Source organism: Tursiops truncatus, chromosome 17 (genome assembly GCF_011762595.2).
Source record: "Tursiops truncatus isolate mTurTru1 chromosome 17, mTurTru1.mat.Y, whole genome shotgun sequence".
Classification (NCBI taxonomy): domain Eukaryota; kingdom Metazoa; phylum Chordata; class Mammalia; order Artiodactyla; family Delphinidae; genus Tursiops; species Tursiops truncatus.
In genome coordinates, this window is record NC_047050.1 from 38,469,143 (window position 1) to 38,486,971 (window position 17,829).

Below are 17,829 nucleotides of genomic sequence, written 5' to 3' on the forward strand. Positions count from 1 at the left end.
TGAAGATAAAAAAATTCACAGGACCTGACAAGTTAGATAACATTAGATATAGAAGCAGGAAGAGGTAATGGTGACTCCAAAGTGTTTCCCCTGGTTGTGAGAAGGGGGACGCTGTCCAGATAAAAAGACTAAGAAGAGGAGTTAGTTTAATTTGGTTTTTAGACATACACTTTGAAGTAATGGCAAGATGTGGAGATGGAAAAGTCCAGCTAGGCAGGAGGCCAGAACTAGAGATGTAGATGTGATTTTTTTTAATTGAGCAGGTTTATTAAACTTTGGTATCAGAAACACTAGTGTGTGTCTGTCAGAACTAAAGGACAGAAGCCCAGAGAGAAAAGAGAATATTATGCAGGAGGGACTGAGGTCCTGCATAGGCTGAAGAGAGCCAGTGTCAGGGAGTAAAACCAAAGCAGGGTGAATTGGCTAGAGTTCTTAGGTCCAGACAACAAGAGTACTCTCCCATGGGTTTAAGGAGAAACATTAAAATGGAGTCACAAATGCAGATAGCTAGGGTTGAGGCTGAAAGGTAAAAACAGGCTACTATCGTGGAGGAGCTTTACCCAACACGCAGTAAAACTGGTCAAGCAGGGAGGGGTCATGATCAGAGGCACCCTTTAGAAAGAACAAGTGTGGCTGCAGCGCGAAAAATCTGGTCAAATCTGGAGGCAGGAGGTGTTACTGGGATCCAGATGTAGGCAGCTGCTGGCTTGGACCAAGTCAGGTCGTGGCAACTAGACCCAACGATAATATTCGAGGGGCCTGATGGTAAGAGTGCCAAAGGAGGCTCATATACCATGTGAATAAGGGTTTAAAAGTTATAAATCAAGCTAGTAAACTGTCAAATTATTCTCTTTCCTACTGCCCCTCGATGAATATCAATACATCTTCAGAAGGACCTGGAAGGAAAGGGGAGAACCCGGGCGAGATCCGTCGAATTTAGGCGGGGCTTTCCTGAAACCTATAAGGCCGAGGAGCGAGGCGGCGGCGGCGCAGATGCAGGGGACCACAGCGACACCTGTCTCATCTCCGACGGGAGTCCCGTGGTCTCCTTCCCGCCGCTAAGAAGTGCGCAGACAGAGCTGCCGGGGGCGTGGCGCGGCGTGGCGAGGAGAGGCGTGTCCGCGCGCTAACAGCGCGAGGTCGAAGGGCACGGCGGCGTCCCTGTCATGGCGGCCTCCACGCTGCTGTCGGCGTGGGGCCCTCTACGGCCCGGCGTCCCTGGCCTGTGCCGCTGCCGGCAGCCCAGGGGCCTGTGGGCGAACGCATGGCGGCTTCCGGAGCCCGCGGGGTCCGGGCGGAGCGTGGCCGCGGTCAGCGGACCTGGCATCTCGGGCACTGACCGCTACTGCTTGGAGCTGCTGCGGTGAGCGAGCCGGACTGCCCCCGGCCGGGAGGTCGGGGAGCAGGCCGAAAGGGACCCTGGTGGGCGCGGCGGGCCTCGGGGCGGACCTGCACCTTCCCTGTGTCCCTCAGCGTGTGAGCTCGGGTGTATGGGGGAGTGAGGCAACAGGAGCTTTCACACTGGTCACAAATTTGTGGCAAAATGCCTTCGTCTGTCACCTTGCCCGAGCCTTAACTTTACCTAATTAAACGCTTTGCATGAATAGCTTTTTAAAATTCGAAACATGGCTAGTAACTAATTTTAATTAAGCAGTAGTTAACTTTGAGTTCTTCCTATGTGTCAGGCACTATGCAAAGTAGTTTACAAGTAAATTATCTAATTTTCGTTACAAAGTATGAGGGAACAGTTGTAGACCTACCACTTACAGTTATGTGGATTAGAGCATTTAGAACAACGACAACATTCCCATGCATTTCAGTATTTTGTTTCGTTTTTAATCACTTTTTGAAATAGTGTTCCTACCCCACCTTATTTACTTGTTGGTTGCTTGTAGGAGAAACAAGGTAGCATTGGTGGAAATCAGGTCATTAAGAATCGTAAAAGCCAAAAAGATTATATTCATCTATATAATTTTTAAGTTATCATTTTTCGATGATAAGACATTTAAGTTACCAAAACGTATACCATCCATATCCACTCGTTCAGTGCAATTTTTCTTTGACGCCAGTAGTATCTTAACTTTCCTATCCAGGGTTGAATCACTCTTACTAATTTCTTATATATTCTTTTAGAAATAGTCTGTGGATATCACATAACAGCTTTTCTCAAATATATATTTATAAATGGCCAGATACTTAATCTGTCCATATTGGTATTTAAGTGGAATGGAGGCTGTTGACTCTAGCGATTTATCGAAAAGCAGGCAGCAGGCAGACCTTATCTGAGTCTATTAATCCTAGCTCTGTCACTTGGGAAAGTTAATTACTTTAAGAGTCAGCTATTTCCTCATATGTAAATTTCTACTTCTACTTTATAACATGGTTGTGAGGATTAAATTACATGATGTATATAAAAATGCTGTTACATAACAAATGCTCAATAAATAGTTTAAAATAAAAACAAAATGAACTTGAAAGGAAGATTAGAACTTTTAGCTTCTAATTGTCCATTAATCTTTGCAAGATTTGGCCTCCGAAATTGTGTGTGCAGGGTTGTTTTGGACATGTATCTTATGCAAGGCCTCCAAATATCAGACAAGATACTAGACTATAACTTCAGATTCGCCAGCCGAGGATCTTCTAGGAATCAAGGTTCCTGGGAAAATCTCAAGCCTAATTTACATAGGCTTCTTGGGGTTTGGTTTGAGGAACACCACCTCAGGCCTTGGGATTAGTGTTATAATAAGATGAGGAGGTGGCAGTGGTGATATCTGGAAGTGCAGTTCTCCAGCCTCACTGAGGAACCACTTCTTCTTTTGTGCTTCAGTGGCACAGGTCCGTGGAATTAGCATAGCAGTCCTAGCACTAGATATGCTTACTTCTCATATGTCTGTCTCTCCCTGCTAGATTGAAGTCTATACCTATCTTCAGTGTCTAGTGCAGTGCCTGGCACGTGCTAGGCACTGAATAAATGTTTGAATGAATGAATGAATGAAAGGTTATTGACTCTGCTGCTGTATAAAGCCATCATAGCATAGCATTTCTCATTATCTGGAACAGTTCTTAGGTAACCGGACCTTGGTTAGCTATTTATAGGTTATCCTTGTATACCAGTAGTCAACGTTGATAACAGTGATCCTGATTGATGAAGAAATGGTTAAATAGTATATCCTATTTAATGTAAAGAAGAGGGTAATATTGTTTAGAAAAATTTCCAAAGTATTTTAAAAATTGTTAACAGGGCAAACCATTAGCTGTGTAGAATATCTTATTTCCCAGAGACTGTTACAGTTCTGTTACGTCTTCATTTCATTTTTCATTTTCATGTAAGAAACTTGAAGTACTTCACATGTTGGTTATTTTTAAGGAGACACGAAACAGGTAGACTATCAAGCCTCATTTTTCAAGTTAGGAAATAGACATGACTGGTATCATTTCTGTCAATAACTAGTTGAATGATGGAAATTAAGATTGTAGTTTGATTCCTATGCACTGTTTTCTTACTGTCTCATATTAACTTTCACGTGTTTTAAACACTTTGGAAGTTTAGAGACTGTTTATAATAAAATAAAATTTAGAAATGTTTACATCTATATATATTTATAAGTATAAGCTATAAAGTTTTGTCTGAACTCTCCATATGGTAGCTGAAACCGCATATGGTGAGATTTTTTAGTAGAGCTGTCTTGTGATAACAAGGTTACTGCTATCTATTCATGATCTCTCCCTTTTGTTTATGTGGAAGTTGGGGGAATTGTGAAGGTTTAGGTTCTCTGGTAGCCGCAGGAATGAGGTTGGACCCATTTTATACTGAGTACTGTTTTATAGGAAATACTGTTATATTAAGGTTCCAGTGTATTACAGTGAAAGTAGCCTTGTCAATAGGCAGTCTGGTAAGCACTTTATATTTATTTATGTATGTATGTATGTATGTATGTATGGCTGCGCTGGGTCTTCGTTGCTGTGCGCAGGCTTTTCTCTAGTTGTGGTCAGCAGGTGCTACTCTTCGTTGTGGTGCGTGGGCATCTCATTGCAGTGACCTCTCTTGTTGTGGAGCACCGGCTCTAGGCACGCAGGCTTCAGTAGTTGTGGCACATGGACTTCAGTAGCTGTGGCTCATGGGCTCTAGAGAGCAGGCTCAGTAGTGGTGGCGCACGGGCTTAGTTGCTCCGCGGCATGTGGGATCTTCCTGGACCAGGGCTCGAACCCGTGTCCCCTGCATTGGCAGGCAGATTCTTAACCACTGTGCCACCAGGGAAGCCCTGGTAAGCACTTTATACTTAAGTCATCCTAGAATGAATATAGTTAAGGATTATATATTTTTAACTTTTCATTTTAAAGTAATTTCAAATTCACATAAAAGTTACAGAAATAGTACACAGAGCTCCAATGTACTCTTCACCTAAATTCCCTCACTGTTAACGTTTTGAACCACTTGAGAATAAGATGTAGATGCCCCATTACCCCCCTTATTATTTTGGTTAAAATTGATCCAGTATTACCATCTAATCCACAGACTCCATTGACATTTTGCTAATTAGTCTGTTATGTCTTCCGTGTATCCAGGATCACGTGCTACATTTAGTTGTCACGTGTCTTTAGTCTTCTCCAATCTGGAACAGTTTCTCAGTCCATATCTTTCATGAACTTGACTTTTTTTTTTTTTTTTTTTTAAGAGAACAGGACAGGCTACTTTGTAGACTTTCAGTTTGGGTGTATGTAATGTTTACTCATGATTTACACAATTTTTGCAGGAATATTACAGAAGTTATGCTGTTCTTTTCTCAGTATCATGTCAGAAAGCACATGGTGTTGATTTATCCTATTACTGTGGAGTGAACTTTTTGTTACTTGGTTCTCAAGTGTCTTTCAGGTTTCTCCCTTGTAAATTAATAAGAATGTTAGCAAATAATATTTATTTTGTGAGAAGATACTTTAATACTATGTAAATATTCTTTTTCTATCAAACTTTCACCTGTTTAACATTTTCAGACATTTAGTGATATTTGCTTGAATCAGTTTTTACTTTGATAGTTATCAAGTGGTGATTTTAAAAATTCAATCATGTCTTCTAGGTTTATCAGTTGGCATTATACTGGTTGTCAAATTTTCCCTTCTCTTTGCATTTATTAATTCATTTATATTGGTATGAGCTCATGGGGTCCTGTTACAATCTTTTACTGTCATTATTTTTTTGATGCTCAAATTGTCCCAGACTTGGCCAATAGAACTTCATCAAGCCAATTTCTTTGTCCTTTTAACAAGTCACTCCATTCTTTGAACATTTGTTTACTTTCTGCTCAAGAAGATGTTTCAGGCTTATTTGGTATTTTCCTTCCACTGGAGAATTTGGTATTTGGTATTTTCCTTTGGTATTTTCCTCCACTGCCCTTGAGACAGTCATTCCTTCAAGGAGCCTTAGTTTCTTTCAGTGGAGAAATCAAGGTGTGTTCACTGATACTGCAGGTATGGGGGCAGATATCATTGTTTCTAGGCTTTGTCAGCAGATGCTGTAGGGAAATAGAAGTAAGTGTGAGTGTGTGCGCATACACACAGGCGCACCCTCCCACACACCCCCCATATTGTTCTCTGTCTTTGTCTTATGTATATATCTATCTATGCATTCAAAACCGTGAGTTCATACCAATACTTGCTGGCACTGTTTTCTTGATTTCTACATCTGTAACTCATTTGAATTCTTACTAAAACCAAAGTGATTCTGAAACAGTTAAAATTATATATATATATATATTATATAAGTCAAAATAAATTAATAGAGATTGATGATTCATTTTAACTGGTCTGGGATTGGAAGCAGATAAATGTTTTATAATTGTAGAGAAACAGATATAAAATATAGGAAACTTGGGGGCTATTTTGAATTGAAGCCTTGTTTTCGGTTCATTTTGGTCAGTATTTTTTTGTGTGCAGTTTGGAAAGTGAAAAGTAATTATCTTTTTTTGCTTATTTATTATAGGAAACGAGATTATGAAGGCTATTTATGCTCCCTGCTACTCCCTGCAGAATCCAGAAGCTCTGCTTGTGCACTGAGAGCTTTCAATGTGGAACTGGCTCAGGCTGGTATTAAAATACCTTAAAAATTATTTGTAAAAATAGTGATGTAATATGTTTAATGCTGAACAATAAAGAAATATAGTAGTAATTTGTATGTTAGATGTGTTTAAGGTTTCTGCTGGTGATTTCTTTCTCCTGCTTAACAGTTCAATTCCAACAATAAAACTAGCTAATGAACTTAATGTTTTTGGAAAGACCATCCTGGAATTTCTTTTTTTAAGGATATTATAAAACTATTCAGTTAACATTGCACATTTGTTAATTGAATAGGTTAATCAGAGTATTACTGCTTATTCTTTACACATTTGCATAATTTACTTGTATATAGCAGTTCTTCAAAGCACTTTTTAAATTGAGTTTTTAGCTTTAAAGTGAAATGGAAATTGAAGCAATTATAGCAAACCCAGACCTTATATCATACTAACTTTTCTAAAGAATTACAAACAAAGGAGCGACTCTTCTTTTTCTTAGACTGGAAAGAATGTGTGCTGATATAAGATAAATTGAAATGGAGAATGTAAATGAGGGAGTTGAGATAGAATTGCATTGATCTTCTCAGTAAATGAAATGGAGAGGTTGGTTATTGAGAGTGAGGGAGCACGGGAGGGTTTGGAGTCTTCAAGAGTATGACAAGTTTTGACACAGCCTCTCTGGTGAATATGATAGGACGTGAAGTAGGAGCACATGAAAGGATGTGAGTATAGTACTGAGGCATACTTGTGGTTAAACACTATAAATCTGCAGACAGTAATAGAGTCTGGCTGTTTGTCCTCGGTGTATTTCTAGAAGTCATGGGTCTATATTTTTTTACTTCATCCTTTTTCAGGTATAAACTATACTTCAGCATCTTAAGTCAGTCACAATTTAACGATAAATAGTACCCAATGTGATCTTCCATTATAACTGTAAAATAATTAAAATTCCATTTTTAATAAATAAATCTTCCACATTTTCCCTGATTCTCTGTCACCTTATAGGAATGTCTTGCTTTTTTTTTTTAATTTAAATAAATTCAACTGTGCAGGTAGCCTTGCACCTGTGTGCCACTCCAGGCAGTGTCCACCTGGCTTCCCCTTGGTCCCACTGCCCTGCACAAGATGCCACTTCCGTCTCCTGATGGCTGTCTGTCTTACTCCTTTTTTGTACACAGTCTTGTTCATTCATTCATTCAACAAGTATTGTCCAAAATATGCTAGGCACTATTTTCGGTACTGGGTTATAGCATTGAATAAATATACAAAGTCCCTGTATTCAAGGAACAAGTAAATACTGTACAGAAAAATTAAGGAGGATAGGGAAGGCTAGGTATAGCAGGGGTTCCTGTTTTAAGTAGGGTGATCAGGAAAAACCTCACTGAGACGGTGGCATTTTAGCAAAGATTTGAAGGAGGCAAGGGAGTGAGATATGTGTCTGAAGAGTCTTCTAGACAGAAGGAGCAGCAAGTGCAAAGGCCCTGAGATGTAAGTGTGCCTGACATATTCAAAGACAAGAAGGCCAGTGTGGCACAACAAAGAAAGGAGGGAGAGTGTGGGAGGAGATTAGGTTAGAGGTATCTGGGACAGAAAAGTAAGGTCTTGGAGACCACTTCAGTCACTTTGGCATTTACTCTGAGTGAGATGGAAAACCATTGGAAGGTTCTGAGCAGAGAAAGACATCACATCTTTGTCATGTTTCTAAAGGATTACCCTTAAAAAAATTTTTTTTATTGAAGTATAGTTGATTTACAATATTAGTTTCATGTGTACAACCATGGTTCAATATTTTTGATAGATTATGCTCCATTTAAAATTATTACAAAGTATTGGTTGTATTCCCTGTGCTGTACAGTGTATCCTTGTATCTTATTTATTTTATACATAGTAGTTTGTACTTCTTAATCCCTTATCCCTATCTTGTCTCTCCCCTCATCCCTCTTCCCACTGGTAGCCACTACTTTGTTCTCTATATCTGTGAGTCTGCTTCTCTTTTTTTGTTGTTTTATGTTTATTCGTGTTATTTTTTAGATTCTACATGCAAGTGATAATGTACATTATTTTTGATTAATTTGGATATATATCCAGGATTGGAGTTGCTGAATCATATGGTAGTTCAGTTTTTAGTTTTTTGAGGAACCTCCATACTGCTTTCACAGTGGGTACACCAATTTACATTCCCACCAACAGTGTACTAGAGCTCCCTTTTCTCTACATCCATGCCAACATTTCTTAATGTGTGGTCTTTTCCATGACAGCTGTTCTGACAGATGTGAGGTGATATCTCATTGTGGTTTTGATGTGCATTTCCCTGATGCTTAGTGATGTTCAGCATTTTTGCATATACCTCTTGACCGTCTGTATATCTTCTTTGGAAAAGTGTCTATTCAGGTCATCTGCCCATTTTTTAATTGAATTGTTTGTTTTTTTTAATATCGAGTTGTATGAGGTGTTTATATATTTTGGATATTAACCCCTCAACAGACATACCATTTGCAAATATTTGCAAATGTTTTCTCCCATTCAGTAGGTGGTCTTTCCACTTTGTTAATGGTTTCTTTTGCTGTGCAAAAGCTTTTAAGTTTAATTAGGTCCCATTTGTTTATTTTTGCCTTTGTTTTCTTTGCCTGAGGAGAAAGATCCAAAAAAATATTGCTATGACATAGGTCAGAGGGTGATCTGCCTATTTTCTAGGAGTTTTATGGTGTCCAGTCTTACATTTAGGTCTTTAATCCATTTTGAGTTTATTTTCATATATAGTATGAGAAAATGTTCTAATTTCATTCTTTTACATGTAGCTGTCCAGTTTTCTCAGTACCACTTATTGAAGGGATTGTCTTTCCCCATTGTATATTTTTGCCTCTTTTGTCAAAGATTAATTGACCATAAATACATGGGTTTATTTCTGGGCTCTCTATTCTGTTCCATTGATCTATGTGTCTGTTTTAATGCCAGCACCATACTGTTTTGATCACTGTACCTTTGTAGTATAGTCTGAAATCAAGGCATGTGGTATCTCCAGCTTTATGCTTTTTTATCAAGATTGCTTCAGCTGTTCAGGGTCTTTGTGGTTCCATATAAATTTTAGGATTATGTGTTCTAGTTCTGTGAAAAATGTCATGGGTATTTTTATAGGGATTACATTAAATCTGTACATTGCTTTGGGTAGTATTGACATTTTAACAATATTAATTCTTCCAATCCATGGACATGGGATATCTTTCCATTTCTTTGTATTATCTTCAGTTTTCTTCATCAGTAATTTTTAGTTTTCAGAGTATAGGTCTCTCACCTCCTTGGTTAAATTTATTCCTATGATTTTATTCATTCTGATGTGATTTTAAATGGGATTTTTTTTGCTTTTTCTTTCCTATAGTTCATTATTGGTGTATTAGAAAGACAAAAAAATTTCTGTAGATTAATTTTAGATCCTGTAACTTTACTGACTTCATTTCTTAATTCTAATAGCTTTTTGGTGGAGACTTTAGGATTTTCTTTCTTTAGTATCATGTCATCTGCAAATAGTGATAGTTTTACTTCTTACCTTCCAATTTGGATGCCTTTTATTTCTTTTTCTTGTCTAATTGCTGTGACTAGGACTTTCAATACCATATTAAATAGAAGTGGTGAGAGTGGGTATCCTTGTCTTGTTCCTGATTTTAGAGAAGAAACTTCTCACCATTGAGTATGATGTTAGCTATGGGGTTGTCATAATTGGCCTTTATTATGTTGAGATGTTTCCTCTATACCAACTTTGATGAGCGTTTTTATCATGAATGCATGAATGTTGAATTTTGTCAGATGTTTTTTTCTGAGTCTATTGAGATAATCATGTGATTTTTATCCTTTGTTTTATTAATATGGTGTATCACATTAATTGATTTGTGGATATTGAACCATCCTTTCATCATTTTAGTAAATCCCACTTGGCCATGGTGTATGATTCTTTTTACATATTGTTGAATTTGGTTTGCTAATATTTTGTTGAAGATTTTTACATCTACATTCATTAGATATATTGGCCTATAATTTTCTTTTTCTGTAGTGTCTTTGTCTAGTTTTGGTATCAGGGTAATGGTGGCCTCATAATTGGGAATCTTCCCTCTTCTTCAGTACTTTGGAGTAGTTTGAGAAGGATAGGTATTAGTTCCTCTTTGTGTATTTGGTTTAATTCCCCTGTGAAGCTCTCCAGTCCTGGACTTTGATTTGCTGGGAGTTTTTTGGTTACTGATTCAATTTCATTACTAGTGATCTGTCTGTTCAGATTATCTATTTCTTTTGGTCTAGTTTCAGAAGATTGTAGTTTCTAGGAATTTATCCATTTCTTCTAGATTGTCCAATTTATTGGCATATAACTGTTTGTAGTTTTCCCTTCTGATTTTTTTTGTGTCTGTGATATCAGTTGTAATTTCTTCCCTTTTATTTCTTACTTTGTTTATTTGGGATCTCTCTCTTTTTCTTAATGAGCTTGACTAAGGGCTTATCAATTTTGTTTATCTTTTCAAAAAACCAGCTCTTGGTTTCATTGAACTTTTTTCTTTTTTTTTCCTGGTCTCTATTTTATTTGTTTGTGCTCTGATCTTTATTATTTCTTTCCTTCTGCTGACTTTGGGCTTTGTTTGTTCTTCTTTTTCTAATTCCTTTAGATGGTAGGTTAGGTTGTTTATTTGAGATTTTTCTTGTTTCTTGAGATGGGCCTGTATCACTATAAACTTTCCTCTTAGAACTTCTTTGCTGTGTGTCCTATAGATTTTGGAAAGTTGTGCTTTTATTTTCATTTGTCCTGAGGTATTTTCTGATTTCCTCTTTGATTTCTTCATTGACCCATTGGTTTTTTAGTCTTCATGTGTTAGTGTTTTTCCCATTTTTCTTCCTGTGATAGATCTCTAGTTTCATACTATTGTGGTCAGAAAAGATGCTTGATATAATTTCTATCCTCTTAAATTTTTTCAGACTTGTTTTGTGGCCGAGCATGTGATCTGTCCTAGAGAATGTTCCATGTGCACTTGAAAAGAATTTGTATTCTGTTTTTGTATGGAATGTCTTATAGATATCTATTAATTCTCACTGGTCTAATGTGTCATTTAAGACCATTGTTTACTCATTGATTTTCTTTCTGGATTGTCTGTCCTTTGATGTAAATGGGGTGTTAAAGTCTTCTACTATTACTGTGTGTTTGTCAATTTCTCACTTTATGTCTGTTGATATTTGCTTTATGTATTTAGATGTTCCTATATTACATGCACATATGATAATGAATGTTATATCCTCTTGCTGTATTGGTTCCTTTATCATTATACAATGCTCTTCTTTTTCTTTTGTTATAGCCTTTGTTTTAAAGTCTATTTTGTCTGATATGCGTATTGCTACTCCTGATTTCTGGTCGTTTCTGTTTGCATGAAATATCTTTTTCCATTCCCTCACTTTCACTCTGTGTGTGTCTTTATCCCTGAAGTGAGTCTGTTATAGGCAGCATGTTGAAGGGTCTTGTTTTTTTAATCCAATCAGCCACCCTGTGTCTTTTGACATTTAAAGTAATTGTAGTCCACTGACATTTAAAGTAATTAGTGATAGGTATGTACTTATTGCCATTTTATTACTTGTTTTCCAATTGTTTTTGTAGTTCTTCTCTGTTAATTTCTTCTTCATTTTGTTTCTTCCATTGTGGTTATATGATTTTCTTTTGTAGTATGCTTGGGTTCGTTTCTTACTGGTTTTCGTGTATCTATTGTAGGGTTTTTGTTGTTGTTTTTTTTTGTGTGTGTGGTACGCGGGCCTCTCACTGTTGTGGCCTCTCCCGTTGTGGAGCACAGGCTCCGGATGCGCAGGCTCAGTGGCCATGGCTCACGGGCCCAGCCGCTCTGCGGCACGTGGGATCTTCCCAGACCGGGGCATGAACCCGTGCCCCCTGCATCGGCAGGCGGACTCTCAACCACTGAGCCACCAGGGAAGCCCTCTTATACGTTTTTGATTTGTGGTTACCATGGGGTTCATATATGTTGACCAATAATTATATCTACGTGACTTAAACTGATCGTCTTTTAAGTTAAAACGCATTCTAAAAGATCTACGTTTTTTACTCCCCTGCCTCATATTTTGTGTTTTTTATGTCATATTTTACATCTTCATGTCTGTCTCTTTACTGTTTATTATAGTTATGGTTGCTTTTACAGTTTCTTTTTGTTTTATAATCTGCATACTGGCTTTAATATTTAAGTGGTTGATCCACAGCCTTTTCTATATGATTTGTCTTTATTAGTGGGATTTTTTTTTCACCTATAAATTCTTACTTCTTGTAGCCTTTTCTTTTCCACTTAAAGAAGACCATTTAATACTTCTTGTAAGGTTGGTTTAGTACTGATAATCTTTTAGTTTTTTCCTTATCCAAGAAGTTCTTTATCTCTCTTTCAGTTCTGAAAGATAACCTTCCTGGGTAGAGTATCCTAGGTTGTAGGTTTTTTCCTTTCAGCTGTTTAAGTATATCATGCCACTCACTCCCTTATGGCCTGCAAAGCGTCTGCAGAAAAATCAGCTGATAGCCTTAGGGGGATTCCCTTGTATGTTTTTCTGCTTTTCTCTCTCTTTCTTTTTTTATTTTTCTCTTGCTGCCTCTAAGATTCTCTTTAACTTTTGCCGTTTTAATTATGATGTGTCCTGGTGTGGGTCTCTTTGTGTTCATCTTGCTTGGGACTCTGTGCTTCCTGTACCTGGAAATCTGTTTCCTTCTTCAGCTTCAAGAAGTTTTCAGCCATAATTTCATCAAATACATTTTCTACCCCTTTCTCACTCTCTTCTTCTGGAATCCTTATAATGTGAATGTTAGTACACTTGATGTTGGCTCAGAGGTCCCTTAAACTATCGTCATTTTTTAAAATTTGTTTTTCTTTTTTGCTGTTCTGATTGGGTGATTTCCATTATTCTTTCTTCCAGATCACTTATGTGTTCTTCTCTATCACCTAGTCTGCTGTTCATTCCTTCTAGTGCATTTTTCATTTAATTTATTGTATTTTTCATCTCTGACTGGTTCTTTTTAATATTTTCTAGTTCCTTGTTAAAATTCTCAGTGTGTTCATTCATTCTTTTCCCAAATTTAGTTAGCATTCTTTTTACTATTGCTTTGAATACTTTATGTGGTAAATTATTTATGTCTGTTTCATTAGGGTTTTTTTCAGGGTTTTTTCCTTGTTCTTGCATTTGAAACATATTCCTTTGTTTTCTCATATTGTTTAACTTGCTCTGTCTCTATGAGTTGGGTGATAAGATTGGTTACCTGTCCCAATCTTGAAGGGGTGTCCTTGGGTGGGACTGCCCCTATGCAGTCTGCTTGCCCAGTTACTTTGGTGGGAGGGCTGGATCTGAAGTGAGCATAGGTCATGTCTTCTCCTGGGGTGTGCTGGCAGCTACCACTTTGGTGAGAGGTAGGGCTATAGATGAAGGGGCTATAGCCAGAGCCAGGTGTGAGCTGGGGCTTTTCCTTTGCTCTTCCAGTGGCAGTCACCATCCTGTCTGGGTGGCGTCTGGCGCCCAAGGTGCTGGAGCACAAGCCCTGAGGGTTGGTCTGAACCTCCCATCCTTCTAAGTGTGTGCACTCCTCTAGCAATGGCACCTCAGCCCTAGTCGAGAGCAAGAGGGGCTGGAGCAGGCGCCTGGTGTGGGCTGGGGTGCATGCTGGAATGGTCTGGGAAGCCAGTCAGAGCCCCAGGCAGTTTTCAGCCTGCAGCCTGATGTGCGTGCTGTTAATGGCTGCCTTCACGCTATTCAGAGGCAGAGTCAGGTCCAAGCTGGCTTCCTTTTCTTTAAGTGTGTGTACTCTCCTTAGCAATGACAGGCTTCGCCCTAGTGGAGAGCAGTGCTGGAGCAGGAGAGGCTGGAGCAGGCAGCTGGTCAGAGCCGCAGGCAGTTTTCAGTCTGCAGCCTCCATGCTATTCCCGGGAATAAGTAAGTGTGTGCATACTCTTCACAAGCAGAGTCTTGGTTTCTTACAGCCCTCCAGTAAGTCCCACTGGTTTTCAAACCAGCTAAGGGTAATTGTGTTACCGGTGTCAGACCCTTGGGCTGGGGTGCCTGGTGTGTGGCTCAAACCCCTTGCTTCCCAGGGTGGTTCCCTGAGCCTGTGTGTGATATCCCCCTCCTTTTCTGTGTCCCCTGCTAAGGGCCTGGGTCCCAACCTAACTGGTTCTCCTCCCTTCCTCCCCGACTCCATGTGCATCCTTCTTCACAGCCTTGGTTGTAGAAGAGCCTTTTTGCCAGTTTCCAGGTTGTTTTCAGTGATGTAGATGTATTTTTGATGTGTTCATGGGGGCAGGTGGGCTCAGTGTCCTCCTACTCTGCCTTCTTGATCTCCCTCCTAAAGGGATTAACTCTTTTTTAAAAATGTATTTATTTTTTCTTTTCTGTTATGGTTTATTACAAGATACTGAATATAGTTCCCTGTGCTATACAGTAGGACCTTGTTGTTTATCCATTCTGTATATAATAATTTGCATCTGCTAGTCCCAAACTCCCAATCCATCCCTCCCTCTTGGCAACCACAAGTCTGTTCTCTATGTCTGTGAGTTTGTTTCTGTTTCATAGATAAGTTCATTTGTGTCATACTTTAGATTCCACAAATAAATGATATCACTTTGGTAAGTAGTAGTTGTCTTTTCTTCTGACTTACTCTATTTAGTATGATAATCTCTAGGTCCATCCTTATAGCTGCAAATGGCATTGTTTCATTCTTTTTTATGGCTGAGTAATATTCCACTGTGTGTGTGTGTGTGTGTGTGTGTGTGTGTGTGTGTGTGTGTATATATATATATATATATATATATATATATACGCCACATCTTCTTTAAAGGATTACTCTTGATGCTGTATTGAGAATAGACCATATGCCATGGGATCTGAACACTAAGCATTGCTAAGAGACCCACCCAGCACCAAGACCATAAAAAAAAAAAAAAAAAAACCCCAACTTTTTATTTGGAAATAATTTCACACACACCAAAGTAAGAATAGTACAAATACCCATATACCCTTTTGTTAATATTTTGCCCTATTTGCTTTATCATATTGTGCCCCTCTCCCCTTCTCCCTCTCTCTCTCCCTCTCTCTCTGGGTGTACACACACACACACACACACACACACACACACACACACACACAAAAATATGCACACACATACATGCACTGGTTTTCTTATGAATCATTTTACAGTAACTTGACTACACCATGGCCCTTATCCCTGTAAACTTGAGCTGTATTTCATTACCATAAGAATATTCTCTTACATAACAGTTATCAGTTTGAGTAAATTTGAGATTGATACAGTACATTTATTTAATCTACCTTCTGGTTTCCACTTTTGTCAGATGATTTCAGTGATGTCCTTTATGGCATTTTTTAACCCTTCTGTACAGGATCCAATCTAGGATAATGTATTGCATTTAGTTTTCATGTCTCTTTGGCCTCCTTTAATCTGGAACATTTCCACAGCCTTTCTTTGTCTTCTATTACATTGACATTTTAAAAACAATATTGTTCCTTTTCAAAAATTGAGTATTTCTCATTTGGAGTTTATTTTTTGTCATGATTATATTTATATATATCTAGTCTAATGCTTAACTACCTAAATGGTATATGTCCTTCTCAGGGAATCACAAGGAGGCATTACATGTCTGTATGCCTCTTACTGGCAATACCAATTTTGGTCACTAGTCAAGATGTTAACATTTTTTTCCTTGTTAAATATAAGGAAACATTTTAAGACCATGGTCCTCATCAAAATTTACCTCACATATGGCAAATAGGTATATGAAAATGTGCTCAGCATCACTAATATCAGAGAAGTGCAAATCAGAACCACAATGACATATCCCCTCACACCTATTAGGATAGCTGTTATCAAAGAGACAAGAAATAACAAGTGTTGTAGAGTGTGTGGAGAAAAGGGAGCCCTTGTGCACTGTTGGTGGAAGTGTAAACAGGTGCAGCCACTGTGGAAAACAGCATGGAGGTGCCTCAAAAAACTAAAACTAGAGCTACCATATAATCCAGTAATTTCATTTCTGGGTATTTATCCAAAGGAAATGAAAATATTAACTTGAAAAGATACATGCACCCCCTTGTTCATTGCAACATTATTTACGATAGCCAAGACATGGAAGCCACCTGAGTGTCCATTGGTGGATGACTGGATAAAGATGTGGTATATCTACACAATGGAATATTACTTAGACATAAAAAAAGAAGGAAATCTTGCCATTTGTGACAACACAGATGGACCTTGAGGGCTTTATGCTAAGTGAAATAAGTTAGAGAAAGGCAAATACCATATCATCTCACGTATATGTGGAATCTAAAACAAAAACAAAAGCAAAACAAAAAAAACCCCAAACTCATAGATACAGAGAACAGATTGCTGGTTGTCAGAGGCAGTGGGTGGGAGATGGGTGAAATGGGTGAGGGTGGTCAAAAGGTAGAAACTTCCTGTTATAAGTAAATAAGTCATGGGAATGTAATGTACAGCTAATACTGTATTATGTGTTTGAAAGTTGCTAATAGAGTAGATCTTGAAAGTTCTCAACATACACAAATTCCTAATTATGTGTGGTGATAGATAGTAACTAGACCTATGGTGATCATTTCACAATATATACATACGTATACAAATCATGTTGTACACTTGAAACTAAGATACTGTTATATGTCAATTATAGCTCAATTAAAAATAAAAAATGTACCTCCTAGATTTAGCATGCATTGGTGATTCTTGCTTGACCCAGTGCCATTCTTAATCAGTAGTAAGTGAGGGAGAGAGTCTAATAATCTTCTTTTAAAAAGTTACTTAGTGAATAAATAAATGAGTTTATTTAAATGCACCACAGTAAAGTTCACTTTTTGTGATGTACAGTCCTAGGTTTTGAGAACTGCTTCGAGTCACGTATTTACCACTAGAGTCATGATACAGAGGAATTCCATCAACCCTTATGTGTCCCTTTGTAGTCAACCCCTCCCCTCTCCCACAATCTTTTACATATCCTTCTGGTTCCATTATAAGAGCTGTGAGTATGCAGAGCATGGGATAAACTTCTACCTTTTTGAGCCATAATTTCTGTGTTTGTAAAATGGGTGTATTTGTAAGGACCCTGTGAGTTTGTTGTGAGGATTGTGATCAGATAACCTCTGGTACAGTACCTGGTACTTGTTGACATTTTTTTTTTTTTTGCGGTACGCGGACCTCTCACTGTTGTGGCCTCTCCCGTTGCGGAGTACAGGCTCCAGACACGCAGGCTCAGCGGCCATGGCGCACGGGCCCAGCCGTTTCGCGGCACGTGGGATCTTCCCAGACCGGGGCATGAACCTGTGTCCCCTGCATTGGCAGGCGGACTCTCAACCACTGTGCCACCAGGGAAGCCCTACTTGTTGACATTTGATAAATAAATATTAGTTCCTTCTCTGCTTCCTCTAAAAAGCCTCTGGTTCTATTTCCTAGGTTTATCTTCAGACTCAAAAATATTTTTACTGTCACTAACCCAGTGAGAATTGTTTTTCTTCTCTTCCACTTATTATTGAAAAACTTTGTTTTGGAGAACTTCAGTCATATACAACATGAAGTATATTCATATGTAGAGAGAGAAGCATAATGAACCCCCATATACCTCATTACCCACCTCCAACTGTTACTAACTCATGGCCAATCTTGTTTTCTCATCTTTACTCCACACCCTCCTCATCTCCACCTCCAGGTTATTTTGAAGTAAGTCTCAAATTTTTCTATCTGCAGATATTTCAGTTTGCA

General features: G+C 38.4%; 1 protein-coding gene across 6 annotated transcripts in view; it reads left to right on the forward strand.

Annotated features, from left to right (window-relative positions):
* The first annotated feature begins 1,130 nt into the window (after positions 1-1,130).
* Positions 1,131-17,829, forward strand: part of NDUFAF6 (NADH:ubiquinone oxidoreductase complex assembly factor 6) — a 36,533-nt gene continuing 19,834 nt past the window's right edge. For 2 of the 6 annotated variants that reach the window (XM_019925113.3, XM_033842820.2), the window contains exons 1-2: positions 1,224-1,363; positions 5,978-6,081. In XM_019925113.3, the coding sequence (XP_019780672.1) occupies positions 6,061-6,081 (21 nt within the window). In that variant the 5' untranslated portion in view covers positions 1,224-1,363; positions 5,978-6,060. Of the gene's footprint in view, positions 1,364-5,977; positions 6,082-17,829 lie in introns of all 6 variants that reach the window. The other 4 variants (XM_033842818.2, XM_073794596.1, XM_073794597.1 and 1 more) reach the window with 4 other exon arrangements.